At 39.3% G+C, this 24860-nt stretch overlaps 1 protein-coding gene and 1 long non-coding RNA gene across 3 annotated transcripts in view; one reads left to right on the top strand and one right to left on the bottom strand.

Moving 5' to 3' along the window:
• Window positions 1–24860, bottom strand: part of bckdhb (branched chain keto acid dehydrogenase E1 subunit beta) — a 60514-nt gene that overhangs the window by 10119 nt on the left and 25535 nt on the right. For both annotated transcript variants that reach the window (XM_034611294.1, XM_034611293.1), the window contains exon 9: window positions 5070–5156. In XM_034611294.1, coding sequence (XP_034467185.1) covers window positions 5070–5156 — 87 coding nt within the window. The remainder of the gene's footprint in view (window positions 1–5069; window positions 5157–24860) is intronic.
• Window positions 2993–4414, top strand: LOC117776904. The gene is made up of 2 exons (XR_004616515.1): window positions 2993–3929; window positions 4372–4414. It is a non-coding gene; the product is annotated as an uncharacterized LOC117776904 (long non-coding RNA).

Below are 24860 nucleotides of genomic sequence, written 5' to 3'. Positions count from 1 at the left end.
GCTCGTCACAGATTTCTTCATAACATCATCCACTCCAAGTAAAGCTCCAACGCAGACCATTGGTCTTCTGAGAAAATGTATTTACATGTTCTGTCTCAGAACAGTGTGCTTGAATAGCACAGTAGGCATTTAATATGCTGCGACATACAAATAAAAGAATGAGGCAGTGCTCAAAAGAACTGGGTGCTCGTTCCATTTGCAGGGCTCCACATGTTCAGCCAAATCAGAAGACAGACGGCTTTTAAGGAGCCTGGAGCTAATATTGCCCATTTCAGTCAGAGGCTGAAATAAGGAGCTGCATAACAGACAGTTTAGGTGAATAAGGACTTGTAAACTAACTGTGAATCATGCAAAGCTACTCTAGTGGAACACTAGAATAGGAGATCTCCTTAAGGCAAAACGAAAACCAAAAACAAATAAAAACAATGTGGCCTATTGCTGGCTGGGATTGTGTTCGCTGGTTTTTGACCACTTTCGCTCTCTCTACTTGTAATGGTTTTATTTTAACAGTGACGCCGGTATTGATTTACGTACTTGTGTTTATGTATGTATGCATGTTGGAATTTTAATGACTGTGAGAAGGGTGTTGGGTTTTTTGTTAGACAAGTCCTTCTGAAGAAGCATACTGGCCACTTGATGTGTGTAACACAGATGGAAGAGCAACATTCTACAAGAAAAAAAACTACAAAGAAACAAAAAACATGAAACAGTGGCCCAAACCAACCAAGTACAGTAGCTAACCATAATAAATAGCAATGGAAATACATGGTTTTACCCATGTGGTTTTAAATATATAATTGCCAGTTTTTTCATGATTTTTCCTACATTTTATAGACCAAATAATCAAATAATAACCAATCAAGAATAATCAATAATGAAAATAGTTGTTGGTTGCAGCAATAATTAATCTCTATGGTGATTTTTGGGGCTGCAGTTTGTGCTGATGTTACATTGAATTGATTATTAAAATTATACTTTTTATGTATTTTTACCTCATTGAAATTGTTGAGGAAAAATACTATTATCTGCATAGAAATATTATTCAATACAGTAATGTTTGAAAATGGCTCCATAAAGAATTGTGACAGAAAATCCAGGGTTTTTTTTACCTGGCTGGGATTTTTATTTAAAATTATTAAGATTATTGTTTTTTAATTTAGAAATATGTAACCAAGCCTATAGAACATTCTAGGTATTGTAGTTATTATTGCATTTAATTCACTTAGGTCGTGACCTCACTCTGCTATTGAATTAAAACAATGCTCCCGGAAACACTCTTGAGTATCAACCACTCATCCACTGCAGAAGTAAAAAATATACTTTAAAGTTTTGTTTTAGCTCGCTCTTTTGCAACTTATGGTGGTTTCTGTCAGCTTGACTTCACAGTGGTTATAATGGATTCCAATGGTGACCCAGATTCATGGTGAGAAAAAACAATCAAAACCACCACAAAACCCTCTCAAATCACTTAAGCAGCATAATCCACTTCTCTGCTGTCTATTCATATGCATTGTATTTTTGTTTTCTTTTGGTCAAAACATGTCTGTGCACAAAACTCAGATTTAAGTTAATTTGCAATGTTTTAAGTGTTGATAGGACTTAACACATCTTATTTCACAACTTGACTACAATGACTTGTAAAAAAAAAAACACTCAATCCTTTGGAGTTTGCAACAAGCAGCTACTGATGTGAACCAGGCCTCATAAAAAGATCTCAAAGGAGAGTAGAGTTGTTAATTTGAGTAAAACTGGATAATCATCCCAAAAAAGTTCACAGTCAAACTCTAGAAATGGACATGATTATCTCTACCAAGAAGGTTATGTGCTCACCCCTGGTACGTTTGTTTGTTTGTTTGTTGTATTGTTTGTCTTTAAGCAAGTTAACACAAAAGCTAGTGGAAAGATTAACATAAAACTTGGTGGAAGGATGCAAAATGGGTCAGGGAGAGCAGATTCAGAATTTGTTTTATCACTTTCTTTAACATTGTGAAATTTTGACATTCTCACTGGTTTCCCAGGGAATAATTCATAGATCTTGCTGAAAAAACTCATTTTGTGGACTGATATCTACGAGTGTGTTAAATTTGTTCCAACTTTATTGAATTTAAAAGGGACTGTTTGGCCTTGGGAGAAGTATGGGCTCTACCAAGTGCCATTGTAGTTTATTGCTGTGGCTTCTATCCCTAGAAATAGGCGTCCAAAGATCACTGAGGCATGAAACCAGAGTAACAGCTTAGGAATCATTAGAGCTAGCAAACATCTCTGTTGATGAGTCCAAAACATGCAATCCATGGCACGTGGTGTTGTCTGTAGCAGAATATTAAGAAGGAAGCTTGCTGCATTTGTTTCGGGGGGAAAACATTTTTTTCAGAGAGAGTTTAGTGGCTAAAGGGGGTCAGAGCCAATGGGGGACAACATGCAGCAAAGGTCTACTGGTTTAGAATGGAACCCAGGTAGTTTGCAAGCGCACCATCATGAACAGCTCAACATTCTCCTAATTAGAAAATCTTTTGTGGACTGAGGAAACTACGTTCAAATTATGTAAGAAGTTAAATTAGTTCCTAAGTTTATAACGGACAACATCAGGGTGGCTTTCTGCCAGGTGAAGCTCAGTTAAAGTTGGAAAGCAAAAAACTACCCTAGGACTGAAGTGAATCTACTATAAAATAACTTCAAATAAAGTAAAAGTCCACAGTTTTGGAGAAGCATAACCCAGTAGAGATGCTGTGGAATGAGCTCAGACAGCCATTCCCACCAGATGTCCTAATGTTAAGCAGCTCTGTAGGAAGACTGGTCCAAAATTTCTCCTGAATGTTGTGCAGATGTGATCTATAGATATTGGAAGAGCTTGTCTGAGGTTGTTGCAAAGGGTTCACTTGGTAATGTACTTGATTATATTATACCATATTATACCTGCTTGTGTGTCATTAGCTTGTGTTTGTGAATACCTCTACCAATTCAAGGTTCAGATAATCTCTTATCCCTTATATCATATTTAAAGCTGATCCCCTCTGAAGTCCAGACATTTGATCTTCATTTAATTTAAGATGTTTTAAGACTTTTGAAGGATCAGTGGGGACCCTAGTAATAAAGTGTTGTGTTCAACAGTGTGACAGAGGCCTGTGGGTCATGTTGTATCCCTTTAAAACACGATCAGCAACCATTCCAAATGTTTCTTTCCAACGAGTGCATCCAAGTTACTCGAGGCCATGTGAAAACAGCAGATCAAAGCAATCAGTGAACACACCAACAACTTACATCACCCATACACAATGTGAAAACATTGAAATGAGCGGGATGAATCACTGGCCCATTTCAGTCCTCACTGGCAGTGGGAGAGAGCAACATCTGACCGACAGTAAGTGGGGAGAGGACTGATCGATTTTACTGCTTCAACTCTGATTTCATGCACATTAACGAGGAAACAGCAGCAGGTAACACATACATACAATTAGTCCAATGACTTTTGAGGAGGCGCAGATAAAGGGGGGAGTTGTCATTGTTGAGATAAATGGCTTATTGAGCCGAGTGGAATTCACTGCTGAGGGTCTCGCATGGAGAAAACACCCCACATAATTATCTCACCATGCAAAAATAGATGTAATTAGTATGATGGGGGAGAAGGACTTTTCATTTAGTCACGCATCACACACTTAGTTCAGAATGTGTCATCTGCTCTCTCTGGCACGTCTCACTTACAGTGTCCAGGCGTCCCATTGCCAGCAACAAGCAATATTTCTTAAACCTTATATGGGTAGTTAGACTCTCTGTCTCAACAGTCTCTCGTAACTTGGATAAACTAAACACCCTCAGTACAGGTTTAGAGATAAGCGTTGAAAATGAAGCTGCCTCTCAGTCGAATCCAATGACTCCTCTTCATGAACCCCTACAACTAGAGGATTTTTTCACTTGATTTCATACTCCATTTAGTTTAGAGGCTTTTAGCCATTTCACTTTTCAGAAGTTCGACCACTCAGTAATTCCATCAATTATTATGTCAGTGGCATTATACCTGTTGTGGGATAGTGTTTATTTAGAATAAAGGTGTTATGCAATTCAAATTATATATATATTTTTTCAGCACAGTACATAACTGTGTTGATGAAACATTCTCTACACAATGTTAAAACACGTATAAATGCAAATCAATAAAACTAATATGAATGGGGTTGGTCGATGCTTTTAATATTCATCTTGCCTTTATTTGGAATAATCATGGTATAAGTTACAATAATGCTTTCAAGGATGTAAGCAGGAATATTGCACTGCCATGTATTAAGTTAATTCAGTGTGCTCAGCTACATCTTCAGCCTTGTTTTTTAAGCATATTTTGGCCGGTTTGGATCATGAAAGGATGTGGTGAATGAGCAGTTTTTGTTTGCATATTTGTGAATGCACAGATAAAGATACTAAAGAAAACTGATGATTACGATAAAAGATCTAAATCTTTTTCTTTAATTTCTAAGAGAAACCAGGGCCTTGGAAAATCATACCAAATCTAACAGTGTTTGTATTATGTCTCTGTGTTTAGATTTGGTGGAGAAGAAGAGGAGTGTGGTTTTTGGGACTAATTACATAAGTCTATAGCATATTAGGAATTGTCAGTGTTTTGAGTGTCGCAATCCCTCCTAAAACAAACCCAATTTGATGAATATTTCATTTATACAAAGCTTACAAAAAGATGTTTCATTGGTTTAGAACTGCTGAGTTGCTCACAATGCGCAAAAGGGGAATAGTGAATTAAATGATTGTCTTGTCTCGGCATCACATCCTACCTCTAACATGTAAGCCCCAATGTCCTACCCTGTAAGATATTACTGCAGCTGAAAACAGATTGGCAGATATGAGTGCTTCTTATGGGGTAGCATAAAGCATCTGCTGCTAGGGGCATTTAGTGAAAGGCTATTTAAGCTTTATTAGAAAGTGGGGCTTTTATTGAAAAGAACACTGCTGCCTATTAAGACTTGTAGCTTTGAAGACCACCTCCTGCCTCTGGGAGCTGCAGGGCTCAATAAAATCTCATCAAAAACAGTATGTTCTCACACACACACGCACACATGCACACTCACCTGCACAGTAGAGCTGATTTCAGCTGCAAAGCCTCCGGTTATTGGCGCCTCGTGGCTGATGAGCAAACGACCAGTTTTCACCACCGACTAAAAAAAAAAAAAAAAAAAATACAATGATGGGAGAAGGTTCAGAGTTTTATAGTATAAAACTCACAGAAGCAAGGCTGAAATTTATTCTGGATTATTTGCTAGTTGCAAGTTTGTGCATATTGTAGATGTATTTGTGTGTGTTGTGGAGCATTGTAGACATGAGAACTTATTGTAGTATGTGGTCAAGAGCTGGGTGTTACTAATAAGAGTGGTTCAAATATTGCCACCTATGGTATGGCATGTCTGCTTACTTCTCTAAGTGTGTGTCTGTGTGTGCGTGTGCACGCGTGTGTGTTTGTGTGTGAAAAATGCATATAAGAACAATGGTATGAGCTGCAGGGCTGATTTAGGTGGGTACGCAAGGCCAACCATAAAATCACAGATATTAGAGGTCTCCACCTCTTATGCATTTGGGATTTCTGGAACCTAACATTATTGCAGAAGGATTCGTCCCTTCCAACCATTCCAATCTACCACTGAATAAAACCAAGAGTCAACTATCATCTCATCCACTTGCCACTGGTCCATACCAAAGCTACTTCTGTCTTGTCTTTCCTTTACCCACTTGTTTTATTTCTATCAGTTCTGAAACTCAATCATTATGAATAGCAATGCACATGTTGTTGTCTCCATTATTCTGAGAATTTTAAGTATTTACTCTAATTTGAAATAAACGTGTACAGATTTACAGTAAATGAGTGAAATCTCCATTGAAATAGTGACACTACACAATACACTCTTCATTTAAACATCACATGCCTCTCTATTCCCTCAAAGCCACAAACCAAACACCCATCCTAACAAGATAAATTAACATAACATGTCCATATGGCACTGTTAATTACACCTGAGCTTTTTTCCCTCCGACAGGACCACATAGTATCAAACACTGTATTTCTGGGCCTTCGTTCTGATGATTAAAAAGCTAATATTTACATTGCTGAGGTCCTGGTTTTGGCTGTGAAGCACTAAATAACTGTGGCAAACTGTACCACCCTCACTCGCTGGTACTGAGAGCTAAATGAGGCTGCATCTACACAAATAAAATAAAATGAATATATTTGATATATTTACTGTTTATATAATCTTTTTCTAGTCCTGATGACCACTCACAGTGCTTTCCATTAAGTTTTGCCATTCACCACATTCATAGGGTGTATCTATGTGCCCCACTTTATCCTACACACAAACACTTACTGTCAGCACAGCTGTGAGAGGCAATTTGGGATTCAATACCTTGCCCAAGGACACTTTAGTATGCAGAATAGGGGAGACTGGGATCAAACCACTGACCCTCTGGTTAGTGGATGACCCGCACCAGGTAGGGATGAGAGCCACACACACTACAGTAATGCTCTTAAAAAAAAAAAACAGACTCAACGGTTGCAACAAGCTTTTGCCCACATATTTAGCAGTCTTTGACCAGTTGAGGTGACTGAGTTTACTGCAAATTCCATTGGTTATATGACACCGTCTTCAGGAATGTGGAAGATAATGACAACACTGGAAGACAGCAACAACAGTTGGCAATCTGCACAGTGAGGACGAATCGAGTGAGAGGTTGAGATTAGGGCGATGTCTTGATATGACATGTTGCTGTTAGGTTCGCCTTAGTGAGATGACTCATACAGGTCCTTTGAATAAACAGAGCTGCTGAGCAATCTCCTACCCCGCCCTGATGCTGAACCCAATCCTCATTTTACATGCACACTCTACACACATCATTAAGCCTGAGTTACTTCCAATTGACACTGTGACACCAACATTGGCCTGATCTCCTTGTTGGTCATCTCGCTAAGGGGAGATCCATCATAGTACTTGTAGCATCACGAGTACATTCTTCAGATGCTTTTGACACAAAAAGGAGCCTGACACTGTCTTAACAATAGTGTGAAATAGAATTTCTGACTCGGTGGCCTGAGGAAAACTTGTGACCTACTTAATAGACCTAATAGTCCAAAATCCTTGCCGCTTCAACATATGACTGTTACTTGCAAAGTGTTCACTAGCTGGCATGAGCTTATTGAATGGTCTATTCCAGAAGCAGAGCTTCATGCCATATGACAATCAAGAGTTGCGGCAGGAGGGGGCATACATTATGACATCACCATAATACTTATCGGATAGAGATGTTGACTGAACTTTTGGCTTTCAGTAGTTTTGGGCGGGCATAAATTATTTCTGTTAAACGAATGACAATTTTGCTTTTCAGATTTACTCTGGTAATCTCAAGTATCAAAAAACATGTCTGAACTGAGTCATGTATTTATACCCAAAGAGAAGATGTGGTATGATCAGAAACAGTTGGAGGACATCCGGTATTTGCCAATATATGACCTGATGAAATAGTGTTAATTGAATGTATCACTCACATACTCTTTCCAAGAGTAGTATAACATTTCCCAAAGGATCAAGCTCAATTATGTGATAATGATTTGACCATTTTCCAAAGCTTTGCAAGGTAACCTTTACTTACTGATAGAGCAGAAACATAAACATTTTTAATTCAGTACTTATTAAACTCATCTCACTGCCTCAGGTTTGAATAAAAAGTTTCAATAGCAAAAGACATACTCAAGTTGTTTTTACATCTCTGGCAGGAGACTGTGACAGGATGCTAAGTAATATGTAGTAATTGTGGCTGTAGCCTTTAACCCATTTGTTTCCGGTTGTTGGATGGGATTTCAAGAGACAGAAACATCCACTCTGATCATGTGGTTTGACCCTTTACTCTATAGTCATCCAATCCTCTTATTTTCCCATGAGAGCCACCTCTCATGTTGGTAAAGTTTGGACTAAATTAGGGTAAAGCAGTTACTTTTAAGACAGTGGTGGAGCTACAGGAAGTGGATTGGACAGAGCAGGAAGATGATCAGTTAGGTGCATCCAAGCGGGTAAATCATTTGTCTTGAGTAAGTAAACATGTCATGAATCTTTTCATATAGCCTCTGGAAGACATGCTGGCAGGGCGATCTCTTCGTTATGTTACATCATGGAAATGTGCCTGATGAGTTTATTACTGGGTGGCTTGTGTCCCTTGAATCAAAGAGCATCATTTTGCCAAAATAAGAGCAGTGAAAAAATAACAGACTATGCACAAGTATTAAAAGGATGTAGGGTAATGAGTGATGAAAACAGATAGATGATATGCGTGTACAGAAAATAGTGAGGCTGCTAATCCCATAAATATGGGACAGAATATACTACCTGTGTTGATTAAAATTTATAATTCTACAGTGTTTATGTATTATATTTATCACACTTTCAAGTTTTTATCAGTCCTCTGTACTGCACAATATTCTTGGACTAAGTCAAACATAAATTTTGAATGTTTACTAACACTGTCCAGCTTCTCTGAAAAGCCAGCAATCTCCAAGGAAGTCAGGCTATAAATTAGTCAACTCGTCCTTTACTACAAAAAATTTCCCAGACAATAATTACACGAGCTGAGCTTGATTTACAGTAAGTGCCAGCTTGGACACTGTGGCATCACCCCAACAACACCGGTTGTATTTCAGCAGAAGGTGGACACTTGCCAACAAGACGCTGAGTAGATAAACTTGTAATTGCTTTTTACACCATCTGAATTTATGATGAAAATTTGAGACCATACTGTAGCAGTTGGCTTGAGTCCACAATGCTATTAGATTTGACCGTTTTCCTATTTTATAGAGTATATGAGTCAATCACTATACTGTATTCATAAAGCCAGCGTCTTACTTCATAATATTGTAGCTTGATACATCCTGCTCCCTGCACTGGCCCTGGCCCAAAGTCAAAACTATGGCTCCTGGTTGGTGGCGGTTGGTGGTAGCTGGGCAGGGCAACAGCTCTGGTGGCTGCAGCTTTACTACTCATTGTGCTGCAGGACTGTCATTAGATACTGGAGTAATTCCACTGGCTGCAGAGGAAATGTCATGTTTACTGCCATTCCCATACACACCCAAACCTAATGAGCAGCATGGAGCTCGTCCTCCTGCATTCACTCCATCCTCACAACGTAAGTCTGTGTTCACCTACATCAGGCTCTATTCTACCTGTCTTTCCATTGTTCAATGTGGACAATCTCGTACTTGTCACCTTTTTATCCTATTCTGCCTTCATGAAGTCATGCTGCACACACACCACAGCCATATGCACGTGTATATAGTTTGTCCAAGTGCACACCCACACATTTGAACACACACGGCTTTTCACACACTGCCTCTTCAAGATTGATGAACAATTTATGACAGTGATGGTGAGTTACTCTTACAGGTTACCTCCTGCTGCTGATGCTGTTGTGGTATTTTGGCATCATAAGTGTTAAGGTCCAGAAAAACAGTGGCATTATATATGCAGTATGTTACGAAAGAGCACTGACTCAATCTTAACGGACAGTGTGGAGACTATGGAGATGAGAAGTGAATAAAAACAGTCCATATTTGGAGCTAAACTGGGATGCGGTTTGACTGCTGCAGAATCACATAATGTGCTTTTAAAGTTTTCAAAAACACATGGGGGAGCCTTTCCAGGAGAAGTTGCCAACATTTATTTGTTGGATCTGTATTTTTAAGCCACCAAATTGGTCTCAGATTATTTTAAAATAGTGATGACAAAAACTAAATCTGCTGTGCTTCTACTGTCTGTATATACACAAACATACACACTAGTCTGTAAGTTACATCTTTCCATATAGTATGCCTTCCCTTTCCTGAGGCAGTCCATCAAAATGCGACAGGAAGAGAAAGTTTAGTGTGCCGCCACCGCGGAGTCGTCCTTGCCACTGGACCCGCTGGCAAGCCTCCCTTCCTTCGACCCTGTAATTGCGTGGCTACCACAGGGTCCTAACTCATGCGCCACCATGTGATCTCAGTGACAAATGAGAGCCGGGATGAGGCTTGACTACTTGCTTGGGCCTTTAAAGTGGCACTCAGCGACTAGCGGGGCGGAGTGAGTGATTGGCATGAGAGAAGGAGGGCGGGAGGAAACACCAACAGGGTTACACTCGCTCACTCTTCCGGTGCCATGCAATCTCTTGCTCCTTCGCTCTCTCACGGTAGAGAGAGGGAAAGGAGCACAAGAATGAAAGAGCCAAGGAGAAAGTGTAGAACAGCAGCCTCTGCGCTGGGCGGAGGGCCAAGCCATCCTCCAGAGAAGCCAGTACACCACAGGAGACCTCAGGCAGAAATAACTCCAAACACCCCATAAAGACCCATTAAAACCAATTCAACTCAATTACTCCCTGACACACACAAACACACTCTACCCTTCTACCCAGAATCCACACTGTAAGGCAGCCTGTGCATCAGTGTGTACACACAGACATGTGACTGCTACTGTATACACTGATGACAGCTCCTTGTGAACATCCCACAAGTTGCTGCATATACGAGCAAACACTAAAGCCCTTAAAGCCAACTTCTAGTGGGGGTTTACTACTCAGCAGGATAACCTGTATAAAGTGAAATTATGTAGTATTTGAGGTAAATAGATAGGCTTGGGATGGAAAACATGTTAAACACTAAGTTAGTCGCAATGAAAGAACCATGGTAGTCTGCAACGTCTGGTTAGACCATGCAACTTTTCTATTTGCAAAGTACAAGCAGTGGGCAGAAAAGAAGGACATATACTGACAAAATCAATGCAGCAGCTTCACAATTAAACTATCACTGGCATTCAGAGTCATGTGTGGATGTAGCTCAACTAGAGGTGAAAAGAATAACAATCAGTAGAGTGCATACCTCCACCAAGACCCAACATTCCTATTATGAAACCACATTTAAATTCACAAGGTGTGTATTGTTATTAGGATCTGCACCAACTCCCCGATATTAGTCCCCTAAACATGTCTGATCAAGATCCATGAATTATCTGAATAATCAAGGACAATGTTAAAATAAACCTTCACAAACTGATAATGCAGAATTTTCTGTTAAAGACTCCTATGGAATGAGTAGTGTTACAATCATATTGTGAAATGTTTTAGCAAAGAACATTATTATGGTTTCACTACACGTCTGTAATGAGTGATCACTATACTCAAAACAGTCAAATCATCTTGGTAACTAAGCTGAAAAAAGAAATAACCCAGAGCTGAATATGGGACAACGGTTAATTTCATTGTGTTGAGGTTTTATGGATATAAAGACAAGGATGGTACTCCATAAATAATAAAGTTCAACACCACACATTTCACTAAAACTTAAAAGTCACCACAAAATACAAAAGTATGTGAGGAAGCTATGAAGAGGAAAAACCTAACACAAACCACCTGCTACAGCACTTTACTTAACTCCTCAACAGGAAACTGAGTTAGTGTTTCCTGGTATGGTGATATTTTGACAGCAGCTGAGGACAGTCACAGATGCGACTGCATCTGGCTCCTATCAATACTGTGTATAAGGACAGTTTGAAGAAAATATCCAATAAACATCATGCACATGCCGTGTGTATGCGATTGGTCACATGATATGTTTTAAGCATGGCTAATATGGACTAAAACATGATTGAAACTGATATGTGGCCAAAACAATGTTTTAATTTGAAACCAATGTTTTCAAACAAAAGCATTGTAGTGTGGATGTAACCTTAGATGATTCAGTGGATTATGAACTACAGTACTATCTAGTTTACAAACAGTGATGTTTTCACCAGAAGTGATAGACTTGTTTGAATAAATAAAAAAGAACTGTGTGAGATTAAATTTTTTCTCCTCTAGAAATCAGTATTCTGGAGGACATTTAAATTCACTAGGTGCATTGCTCAATTTTGTTGTTTTGACTTTGTTGACGTTTGCAGACTCATTTGGTAAAAATTATGAAAACTAAAAAATAAGCTTTATTTATTCTGCCATGACATAATTTCCTTTATTAATGTCACTCAGGGTGGCATGATTTTTGTTTTCAAAGTTCCAACAATAGCAACATGAGCCGTTGAACATGATGCTCACAGCAAATTCCCCCGTTGTGGGACTCATAAAATGATTATTTTAGGATTATCTGACAACTGCTTTACTTCATGACTGTTAGGGTTGGGTACCGAACTCTGTACTTTTAAGGGTATCAACCAAATTACATCGGTGTTATGGAGGTTTTCTGGAAGCTGGAACTCAGGCAGCAGCTGATGTCTTATGCAGAAGATTTTAATGTAGACTTGATGCATCAAGGAGGGTGGAACAATATACAAATGCTAACAGAGTAACATGAGCAATAATCACCCCCAAGTCTGAAGATGTCTTCCACAGTAGCCCCATATATCTTACTCTACTTGCGTCACCCATTCTAACAGCACATCCATGAATGGCTAGAATTGCTCTCACAGTTTTTTACTGGCTCTGTCAGTAATTTACCGCTCCTCTCTGTGTCTCTATATCATTCGCGCTGCGCACTGCCAACACAGTCGAGCCAAACCAAACGCGCCATGCCATCTCCTCCGAATCTCCATACATTGACTAAGTTTACAAATTCTGTTGGTTTTAACCAGGCTTAGTTTACACGTGTCCGACCCCACTGTTGGTGTGTGTCAGCGCGAGAGACGATGCCTCAAGTTCTGGGACTATCATACAGAAGCTACACAATTCTTTTATAGTAAGAGAGAGAGCGATGAATTTTGCCTGGGACAAACGTGATCACTATAATCGGTTTCCACTGTACAGGAATGTTGTAGCGAGGCGGAGGAGGCACGTAATTTGATAGAGGTAGCCGACTCACAATTCTCTACGTAGGAAAAACCCTGTTCCGAATTGTTTTTGTTATACACAGAGTAAAATACTTAAAGTACAGATGAGTACCTGTACCAAATGGTACCCAACCCTAATGACCGTGTATTATGCGTCATTACTCAAATCTGAGTCATGGAAGGAGTGCTGAAGTTATAGGGCCACTTGTTGTGAATTTGCTTCAAGTCCAACATGGAAACTTTAATAAATAGTGTCTGTGGCCCTTGCAGGACTGAAATAAACATCATTCAGACAAAATGAAATGATTGGCTAGCGAACCTGTCCGTCATTAACTGACCTGACTGCTTACACCCACCCTCCCGAAGCAGAGACAATGGTGAGAGGTAAACAAGTGAGTCACGGAAAAAGTTGGCTTCTAGATGAGGAAAATATTGTATTACTTTTTGGTTTGGTTTAAGCTGATGTAACTGACTTGAGCATTTTTAAAAAGGACCAGGAGAATCTCTGAGCGACTGCATGTGACCTCAGATGTTCTGCCTTTTCCACTCAGTCCAGCTATTGGCCTCCTGACTGACCTTGATGAGCTCAATCTGCCCATATCTCTGGCCAACGTTCCTGAACTAAACTGTCCTCTCCAGTGGAAAACTGATGAACTGGCCCATGGAAGTAACAACCGTCGAATCTGAAGTGCCTTATGGAGTTGGAGAGTTTGTTTCATTAAAAAATTTAACTGCCATACTTATCATCGGGAACCAAAATTGTTAATTAAACAATGACAGCATGAGAAGAAAAAAAAAGGAAATTGTGATTTTCTTGCCTCATTTTGCAGCCATTTTCAACAGTCTGTGGTAATTATCTCATCTGCTTAATCTGTATGGATGACAGCCTGGAGGTGAGTGACATGGTACACTGATCTGTGGTGACAACTGATTAGTCTGGCCCTTTCAAAAATTACAGATTAACCTTGGCTAATTCACAAAGCTCCTTTATTCTGAACATCTATCAGAAATGTGAGCCTTCATTATTCTTTGGCTATGTCTGGGTGTGGATTTACCAGATTTTAAACCATATTTCTCCCGTGAGTGACACCAGGAAGAATTTGAGAAAACTCCTGTGCCTAGTTGTGGAATTTGAGCGGGAGCTATTGCCAGGAGGAAGGATGGAAAAGGAGTCAGTAGCAGGAGACACTAGTGCTGTTTTAGTGCCCCAAAACCCCTTGACTCCAGTTTTTAACTGGCTCCCTCTGGCCCCACATGTTTTCTTCCTTTCTCTCAACATCGTCTTGCTGTTTGGGTCTACAGAGCGCACTGTTAACACTGTAATTACAGATGTGGGCTACAATAATAAGAATGCGGGGAGTGGGGCCCAACCTCTGGCCACTTTTTTCCTGTGCCATTTTATTTTACTTTGATTGTTTCCAGTGTGTATGTGTGACGGCGGGCCAAAGACATCAGAAGCTTTGTGGTGGGCAAAAGAGCAGAAACTTGCAAAGACCCATCGGTTGAAAGGGAAACACAGGAATGAGCCTGGTTTGTTCTGAACACGCTCCAGGCCACAGAGTCAGATAAAAGCAGAGTCTGCTCGCCACTGAGCTGCGTGTCAAATCTGGACCGGTATCGCCAAGGCAAGGAAACAAAAGCATTAATATAGATCCAGACAAACAATATCTGAACTAAATATAATATTCAGGGAAAAGTTCAGTTAAAGAAAAAAAAAAATTGGAATCTCCAACAATGAATGAAAGCCAAATTGTCAAGAGGTTTGACACCTGCTGTTACATGTTTTTCAACATATAATTTTTCTGCACATCCACAGAATCCTGTACATTAATAATGTTCTCAACTGTTGAGTTTGCACACGTTGGACAAGCAGCTAGCTTTGAAAGTAGGGCCGGGGCGATGTAATCGACGTCATAGATTATGTAAATGCGGCGATTGTGTCCAAGCATCGTAAGGAAGGTGGCTACACCTCGTCAAAGCATGGATTCACCCGAAGAGTAAGCTGAAGCAGAAAAAATGATGAAGACCGTGGTCCGGAACACTGTTCTATACGGACCCAGACCTATTATTACATTTTGACGGAGCGTTTCTATTTTAACCTGCACAACTTTCTCGTATTTACGGTAGTCTTATTTTAATCTGTGCTGCTTTTTTGTCTTTAAGGTAGTAAATCCTGGCCGCACAGGGTCGAGTTTACTTCTCTCACTGAACAAGAGAAAGTGGGAACAAAAAAAAGGATTGTTAGAGCTGTTTATTTGTTGAGATTGTTTATATGTGAAATGTAGTTAAGAAAAAAGGGGAAACTCAAACTACATCTTATTTATTTTTTCTAAAATTAGGCACTTTATTTTAAGATGCCTTTTTCAAAAACTCTTCATTTAGTTCATAAATGCAAACCTTATTTGACTTTAAACGATAAAATTATTATTTTATTACTATTTCATTATTAGAGTTCCCTCCAGTTCAATGTGAAAATTAATAAACATTGTTTAAATACTATTGAATTGTACTTATACCATCACCGAGGGTAAAAGCAGAAAATGATAAAAGGCTAAAATCATGAATTATGTCTTTGGTCTACTAACTACTTAAGTCAGAAATATGTTATCTAACATAAGTGGCAAACATTAAAATGGTTTATAATGCTCATAATCTTTTATAGGCTCACATTAAAAATGATCTATTTCATAGTTAGCATATATTATTTGCTTTAATACTATTATTTTGACTGGTAGAAATTGTCTGGTATTATTTCATCAGACAGACCCTGCTTACATATCGGTAACCTTTTTATGTACCATTACAACCAACTACTGTCTGTACAGTTTTTCCCTCTGCCTTGCTCTCATTTAAATACAGTGGAAACAAGCTTCTTGTTTAAAATGCCCATCATCTGGAGCCAATCTGTTGGTAGCCGTAAATTGCTGCTCAAAATTCTGATAATGAAAAGCTCAAGGCTCATCTTTTAAACTGGGAAATGAAGCAAAGGGGATAGGCCATCATTTCTGCTCTCAGTTATGCAGTTCGCTTTAACGGAAACACACGTATGAGCTGATGAAAAAACGCCAGGGGAATCATCTGAAAATGAAAAGTGATGTTGCCTGGTTCAAATTAAACTGTGAAGTGTGGCCATGTCTCTGCAGAGGAGCAGAGATGTATCTGGTGGCAGGGTACAACAAAGTGAAGAAGTTTTAAGGCTGGGTTTGAGCATCATCAGTGCAGTGACAACTTAAACAAAAACTGCTGTGCTTTGTTGACATGCAACAGGCAAATGAGGATCAAGCAAACATGCTTTTCAAGCAGACTTGATTCAACAAATTTCCATGTGGCAGCTCAGAAACCTGCTTTGATGGACCAACGCCACGCGCTTCACAGCTCTACATCATTATAGCTGAAGCATAAGGATAATTAGGCTGCAGACTTCTTAAGTGGTGGGATGGGGAATGTGTCCAGACATTTTTTTAATATAAATTTGTCACTTTTCTCTGGCTTAAAAATGTCCCGCTGTCCACCACACAGAAAATAAGTTTTAAATTATGGAATGTTAATAAGCTGATGTCACCATCATCATCATTTACTGTGTGACTGAGCTCAGGGTCTCTTGTGAACAGACTCAAACTCTCACTGTTTAATATGGAATTAAAATTAAAACTGCCACTGCCAGACGTGGCAAAACAATCTTGTGTTAAAACTTAGAAAACGGAAAATCCCCTGGCAAATTCATGCCGTGAGTAAAAATGATGAGCTAAAAACTGAATAATTTTAATGATCAATTTGATATTAGGAGCAAATTTTCCAAAACATGTTTAGAAGAGGCTGACGAGTGGGGCTAGGGGGGGAAATCAGAGCATCAAGGTGACTTGTTTTGTTTTCCCACTGAAAGCCACAGCCAAACTCCTTTTGAAGACATATATATTAAAGTTAGTGTTTAAATGGCTTCAGAGTTTGTTTTTATTCATTATCAGGAGACCGTTTCTGTTTGAGGCAGCCAGAATCACTTTTGCATAAACAGACAAAATAAAATATTTTATAAAGTATCATGTCTTTAATGATAATGTTCCATATTAATGTTTGGTGGAAATTTGGGAAAATGTTCCATTGTGCTGCTCTGCTTAAGTCTCTTCATTGCAAAGTCAAATGACATATTATTCACCCTATATAATTATGGTACGTAGTATTAAAAACAATAACCGCAAATGTCTAGATGAGAACCACATGCTCGAGTTAACACTAAGCAGAAAACACTGGTGTCCCCATTTGCTTCCATGCTACCAAGCGTACCGTGAGTCCAACTTCTCTATATCTCCGTGCCGTCTTTCACTCAGGACGCACATTACATGCACATTACAGCTTGAAACCATTAAGAAAGAGTCAGGGGGTGAGCGAAGCCTTGATAAGGAGGTCTTATCTGTACAGTGACTCCACAGACTCCAGAGCACTCAGAACACGCAGACACTGCAACCTGCATCACTTCCAAGAACCACAACAGATGCAGCTGCACATACCTGCTGAAGCACCCCATGAACCCCTTACACTCACACAAATTCGGTCTTTGCTTTTTCAACTTACACATTTTATTTATATTCCGTAAGACTTGAGATATTGGTGCACATAAAGTCTCTAAGTGACTCCTCCTGCATATGTTTTTGAGAGTTGAACAGGTTCAGCCAAATTGGTTGCATCACTACGAGGGCTGCGATCCAGGCAGCGCTGCAGTCACACAGACTTCAGCTGGAACACAGGCCAAGAGACACATCTATTGAGGGAGAAAGTTTACACACATTTAAGTGAACACAATGAACTGGGGGGAAAACGGTTACCAGACACACCAGGGACCTACAGGCCATCTCAAAGCATCAGAGTTGGCACTGCTCCTACATATTCATACACTGAAGCTGGCTAAGCAAATCAAGATGTCCCATGAACAATTTTAAAACTTTGGCATGGTTTTACGCAATTTGTCTGATGAGATATAAAACTGCTTGACATGTCGTAACCCTGACAGGTTTGAACAATGGTTGCAACCCACACTCCAAGAGGCTGGTGGCAATTCTCATTAACTCCAATTCTGGTCATAAGGACTTGGGGATTATATTTATATCATAAATACAGACTAAATATGATTCTATGCATCATACTCAAACTCAGTATCTTCACAATAAGATAACAAATTGTTGTTTTAAAACTAAACTGTTTTTGCAGACCACATTCATTGCTGTAGTGTGGTACAGAGAAACTCACTGAAAGTCACGTTGCCACAGTGTTCCTCACATAGAGCAGCGTTTCCCACAGAATTCATTTTTATAAAAAATGAAAAATAAGTTTTTGCGTGAGAGAAAACGGCATTGCATGCCACTTGTATGTAGTCGCACAACTGCAGCTGAAAAGATCAGGTCTGACTGTCTGCATTGACAGTAGCAACTTCATGGATGATGGTACAAGCAAGCACGAGGCAACACACCCTGTAAATAGAGCTGCAAAAAGCTAGAAAATGCAGCAACAGACCAAAACATCAAGATAGAGAAATCTTATGTTGTTATAAGAAATGTTGATTTTTAAAGTGTGGAATGCAGGACAAATTATAATATGGCGGGCTGCCAAAGTCTGCATAATTAATGTAAAACACTGTAGAGACATTGACTGTCACTTTAAACCATCTTTGTATAAAAACTCATGAATGTTACATGTTACCTCATAAAACACCCATGCGGCTAGAAAGTGATGCATGCTGGGTAAACAAAGCTCTGCCCAGCTGAGAGACAGCAGAGAGGTGAATTATGCTGGAGGAAGGATTTGAGAAGGTTTTATTGACGTTTTAATATTTTTCTCAGCTGTGGAAAATCGCTACCATGAGGTGTGAATGTTTGATACCCAAAAGAATGAATTTGGATGCAGTACGACTTTAGGTCTTTTATATGAACATATGGAAGCTCATATACTAGCACAGTCTTGCGAGGAGTACACGTTCTGACTTACTCCCTGAGGTTGAATATTGAATGAAAAATCTCTGGGATGATTCCAATAACAGAATGTGAGGAAATCAAAAGTAAGTTGACGGACAAAAAATTGTCGGATCAGACCTTGTGCTCAACGATTAAGATACCAACACAACAGAGTCTATACAACAGCTTTTTTCACCCAAAAGATATCAGCACTCCTTACAGTACCAGCCTCTCAACCCAATGCATCTTGTGGATTTACCTTTTTGTAAAATAATTTGTAATTGCCTTTATCAAGACATCATCATATTCATTGCTCTCTTTGAGTGCTGTAAAACATTAATCACAGGAACAACGTTGAGGAAAAAATGTGTCCGTTTGCATATTTTGGTAAAATTGGGGAATCTTACATGTCTCAAATTAGCAAGACAGGCCTGCTTGGAAAGGCAGTTATGCAAGTGTTGCTCAGTTAAAGGCAACAAGGGGGAAAAAGGCCCATTGTGGAGGCCAATGAGGGTACAGGGTAAACAAGCTCCTGCCTAAAATACCTGTGTGTGTGTCACTGTGGGAAGTATCGTCTCCAATCATGGTTAAAAAAACAAATGACTATGAACCAGCCCTGGCAAACCATTTCGATTATTCACTGGCCAGATCTTGAGCATGGAAAACCTGAGAATAAGGCTGAATCACCAGCAATGGACTAATACAATAATGGGAGCAGAGATTTTTTTACAATGCTGACTGGACATTCCAAAGCCAAGTCAAACAAATGTGGAAGTGTGCAAAAACAGAGTTACATGTTGTGTGAGAAAGTTTAGCTAAAATAGGCAATAAAAGCCATTAAACAAGTTTGGTGGCATAAAGCAGCCTACTCAGTGATGGATGAAACAGCTGTTTGTCAGCATGTGCTCCAAACATGAGCATCTGTACATTCTACATCTCCAAATACTCTGACCAAACACGACAAAGCATTTCCACGGCCAGCCATTTTAGTCATCCATTAAAGCAACACTGTAACTTGGAACAGCGCCCTCTGCAGCCACACGTGATGATTAATTCTGATGGGATCTGTGACTGAGAGAGTAGGTGGTTTATGTGTACAGAAACCACAACTCTAACCTGGTCCCACCCAAATATTCATCATGATTCATGGCTTCCTAAACCAGGAGACCTACTGCTATAAGAAATACACCAAACGCTGTTTGGGTTTCTGATGTTTTAAAAGTTTTTTCATTGAATATTGTAGATAAACTCCGATTTTGTATTACTTTTAATTGATCTATATTTGGCCTTCCTCTTAAACTTGCTGGGTCTAATTGTGAAAATTTAAACTGCGACTATCAGTCAGCTATGCACTCACAGGAGATTGTACTTAGTCACAAAGGTTGCAATAACTTTGGCATTTATGGTGAGAAGTGGGAGTGAAAGCGGTGCCATTCTCTCTATTCCAAGTCAGTTTACACTTCAGACTTTGGAGGATGCTACTTGAAGGTAATAAAAGCTGCATATTTTACTGGTACGTTTGAGACAGTGTGAAAAAATCTAATACCCACAGTTTTCTGTACTAAATTTCTACACATGATTCCTTTTGTCAAAAACCAGTTTAGATCCAAGTTGCCAGAATGGATCCCACAGAAAACAATAAGATGGCATGGTCCTCCAGAGCACTGCCGTAATGATATCTTATGATAAAAGACACTTCAATCTTAGCTTAACACATAAAACATGCACATGTATCCTACACACATCCTTGACTGAAAGATATGCAAGGTACATGTGACTCATGGGACATGAAACCCTTTAATTGGCTGCCAGCGGCCGGATGTGTGTCTGCAGCTAAGCTCACTGTCTGCACACTGACTGTATCTGATGGCCAGTTAATAAGAGCTACAAAAGGCTTTAGGGGGACGTGTGCATGCTGGAAAAAGCTAGACACCAGGTGTACAGTCTTTTGAATTAAGGAGTTGACACAATGTCTTTGCCAACTCCCTCTCCACAGATAAGATTAACACTGGACCCAAATATCTGTTTATCAGAGGATAACCCCTGACAAGGGCTCAACCAACTCTAAACCATTTATCTAGTACAAAAAAACAACACAAAATCATAAGCAGTGATGAAAATATAACCAAGGTTACGGCCAATACATTAGGATTATACTGTGCTGTCATCAGTTATGAGGAAATACTTGTGCTGATCTTATAAATGTGCATTTAATTTTTTTTGCCTTTTGTATCTAAATAGTGTACAGAAAAACCTGCTCCAAGGTAAAGATGGTACCTCAATATAACAATATTTGTACCACTTGATTTATTGCTGGAAAATACATATGAAAAACAAATCAGTGGGTATATTATATTTTTAGGACAATACAATTATTGTTATTCACAAGATTAGGTATTCTTCTGTAAATTGCATATCACATGGCCTTTCACATACACTTGCATGTGCCAGTGTAAACTGGAGGCAGATTGTCTACTCTGTAGTTGGTTGCTTAGCTGTAGAAAATACTACAAATGAGCAGAAAAGGTGAAAAAAAGACAAGGGATATATTTTCTTGGACCTATGCTGAGATGGAACAGTTACTGAAGGTAAATGTTAGCAATGCTTTACATTCACTACTGGTCAGTCAGGACTGATAAGACCCAATCAGACATATGCGAGTGTCTATGTCATCATCTCCAAAAGCCACCGTTTGTCCATCTGGAATAAAACTAAACCCTGGAGTTTTCAAAAGTAAACCAGGTTTCAGTTCAAGGAGCTCGGAAACTTTGTAGTGTGAACACTGGGCATAAACATAAGAAATGTTAAGCGTTTGAAAACTAAAACTAAATTTTACTTTCTCTAATACTCAACCTTGTATCATAGTCAGGGCAATGCAATATATTTCTTTTGTGGGATCAAATATATTACATGATGTCTAAAATCTGTTAAAAGTTGAATATCATAAATCTCTGGATTTGCAACTTTGCCTTTTTATTGCCTCTGTGAGGATTTTGTGCTTTTCTGTTCGAAATATCATTGTAAATTCAAAATCCTGTTTCAAACTGCTGGTAATGTAAAAACATTTGAAAACCTTGGGCTAAATGAACTAGATGCAACCTTTTGGGAGCTAGATATTTGATCAATTCATAAAAAATAAATGACAGATTAATCAGTAGTAAAAATAATTTTTTTTGCATCCCTGAAATGGTGCTTCATATATAATTTAAAGTACTTCTGCATGGGTGGGTTCCAGTGTGAAGAAAAACCCTAATGTCTGAGCACCAGCAGAGCTGCAGCCACAGAACCATCTAGAAGTAATGCCAGCACAGAGCAGCTGTGCAGCACCCAGTACTTAGGCCACCACTGCACTGGGTTATTGAGGACAACCAGGGCAGTGATTCCATTCTACGCAGTTGTGTCTATTCTCCACATTGTTGCAGAACATTCTACATTAAAGGTGCTTCCAGCTGCTTTTTCATGTTGATTTAATAAGGATTTTCATAATTTCTGAGAAATGAATCGAAGTGGTTTATGCTGTTATGAGTATTTATACTTGTGTGCTGGTGCATCTGCACCGCTCTGCAGTCACACTGCCAAAACTCTATTTGGCAGTGGGGTTTCTATGTTACTGTGATGTAGAACTATGGTAACTTAAACTGAGTTTAACAACAGCTACTACTACTACTGAAAAAGGGACAAACATATGATTTAATATAAATAATCACGCTAAAGTTTGAGTTTATTAGTATTTGTGTGACTGACATTTTGGGTCTCCTGTCTGGTTTTGATTGGGCCGAAGACAAGGTTTGGAAAAGGCAATTAGAACAAGAAAGAGCTGCATAACCTTTCAAACGATGCTGTACCTGACAATAAGCACATGGCTGCACAACCACAGCAGTGAATCTCAACGTAGCTGTGCCTCAGCCATCTGCAATATTAGGTGCTATAGAAAATCAACGTATGGAGATGAGGAAGTTAATCGAAGATACCATGCACTCCATTACTCCCCGCTTGGACTCTCTTATATGCTCTAGAGAGGGCCTACCAGGAGCTATAGGCAACAAACAGCGTTCTGAATGACTTGGATGACCACTCAAGACGGTTAAATTTGAAGTTTGTGGGAGTCCCGGAAGGTGCGGAGAAGGGGCATCCAATGGTATGATGATGAAAACATGCTGACATATGTTTTTTTTATTTTTATCAAAACATATCAAATCTGCCTGGGAGACAGATCTTGGTGTGGAGTTGACTGATGAGATGTGGAGGGAAGGGAAAGAAAGGATCGTTTCGGGCTCGGTTAATGCCAGGTTGCAGTTGATTCAATTTAAAATCATGCATTCATTAGATTATTCTAAAGAAAAAAATTATAAAATGTATCCTAATGTATCTGATATTTGTGAAAACTCTTCAAAAAGGCACTCTAGGCCACACCTTTTGGCTTTGTTCTAAGATTGTCCACTTTTGAAAGGATAGTTCTACAGATTGAACCTGATGCACTGGTTGGTATGATGACAATAATAATCAGTGATTGGAAGTGACCAGTGCTCCGTTTCTGTATCCTTGAGAGAAAGGGTAATATGATTATAATATCTGTTTTTCTCAATGGCATGACTATTATTAAAAGAGAAAATGAGAAAAGTCTTAGCATTTTTTGCAAGTTTGCGTGAAAACCAATTAATCTGATTATTAAATTGTTTATTTTGATGTTGCTTCTATATATGGTAAATTGGCACAAATAGCACACTAAGAAAACCTTAGAGAACTCAAAAAGCATTTGTAACAAATTAATATGTATATTAATTCTGTAGAGGTGGCAGCAACACAAGGCAATGCTCAGGCCAAGTGCTGCAACACATGTCTACTTTTGGACACTAAAGGTCATCTCAGCATTTTGCCATCAGCACTAAAGGAAAACGACAAGATATTGTGTGAATGTTTTCTGCACCACCCCGATGACACCTTTGTGTTGACGAGTCTTATATAAGTAAACCAGCACTGTAGCAGTCATTTATTTGGTGCCTTCACTGAGATTTGATAATCACTTTATTAAAAAGAGACTTTCTGTGGTCAGCCAGCAGAACACAACAGGAAAATTATGTTCTCAATGGAGACATACAGGGGAGAGAGAAAAAAAAACACTGTTGGGATACCAGTGTATCAGTGTAATGCAACAGTGCCAAATATGGTGTGTGTGTGTGAGTGTGAGTGGCGAAATTGGTTTATCGGTTTCACAGACATTTAAGGGGGCATCTGGTTTGAGGAAATGACAAGGAGAGATGTTGTTGACGAGTACGAGTTGGCAGGCCTGGCATTAGACCCACTTAGCACAGCACATAAACACACTATTCAATTTCATGGCAGTTATTGTAATGGAGCACTACTTCAAAAAAAGGAAGACGACTTTCACTTCAGAAGTCCCCAATTTAAACCAACAATCTGTAACTGTAACTGACTGCTGCTCACTTCAGGTTGCACGTGTTCAGTGCCAGAACAATACTACAGTCTCTTCAGTTCCAAAAGACTCCCTCTTAAATGACTACCCTCCTACCGCAGTTGCATCTTGTGCTTTAACTGTTGGTTATTAAGTTTGCTTGGCGGCAGGCGCATTGGAGTGTTCACTGACAAAAGGCAAATGTTAAACAGAGGAGCATGAATGCAAAAATAAAGATGTATCTGCTTAGAAGGCAGCATGTGACATCTTCAAGAACCATTTAAGAAGCAGTGTTCCGTAAATGGAGAGGATGCGTACATTTGGTTCACCTCCTGCTGAGAAGCTCCTTGCGATCTTTGGTTTTCATTTCAAAAGCGCTTTTCAGAACATCTGACTCTCCTGCTGGTTTAGTCTTCTATACACAAACACGTTTGGTGACCAGGAGGGAATCTCTCTCTGCCACGATTCCCCAAACTGTCTAAGACTGTCCTCCTTCCATCATTTCAAGCTAAATAAAGATGGGATATCCACTGGAAAGCACCTCTTTTCTGAAAGCCCTACCAGATGAAATATTGTTTTTGGTGAGTGCCATTGCCTGTATAAGACTTGGGCAACACACAAACACATATTCAAGGTTTACTAGCTGTGGAAGGAATCCTGTTTATCAGGCCCCAAAGAGAACCACAC

This window comes from Hippoglossus hippoglossus, chromosome 16, assembly GCF_009819705.1.
Source record: "Hippoglossus hippoglossus isolate fHipHip1 chromosome 16, fHipHip1.pri, whole genome shotgun sequence".
Taxonomy (NCBI): Eukaryota; Metazoa; Chordata; class Actinopteri; order Pleuronectiformes; family Pleuronectidae; genus Hippoglossus; species Hippoglossus hippoglossus.
The sequence above is the reverse complement of the archived record's forward strand: the minus strand, read 5'-3'. Positions and strand labels throughout refer to the sequence as shown.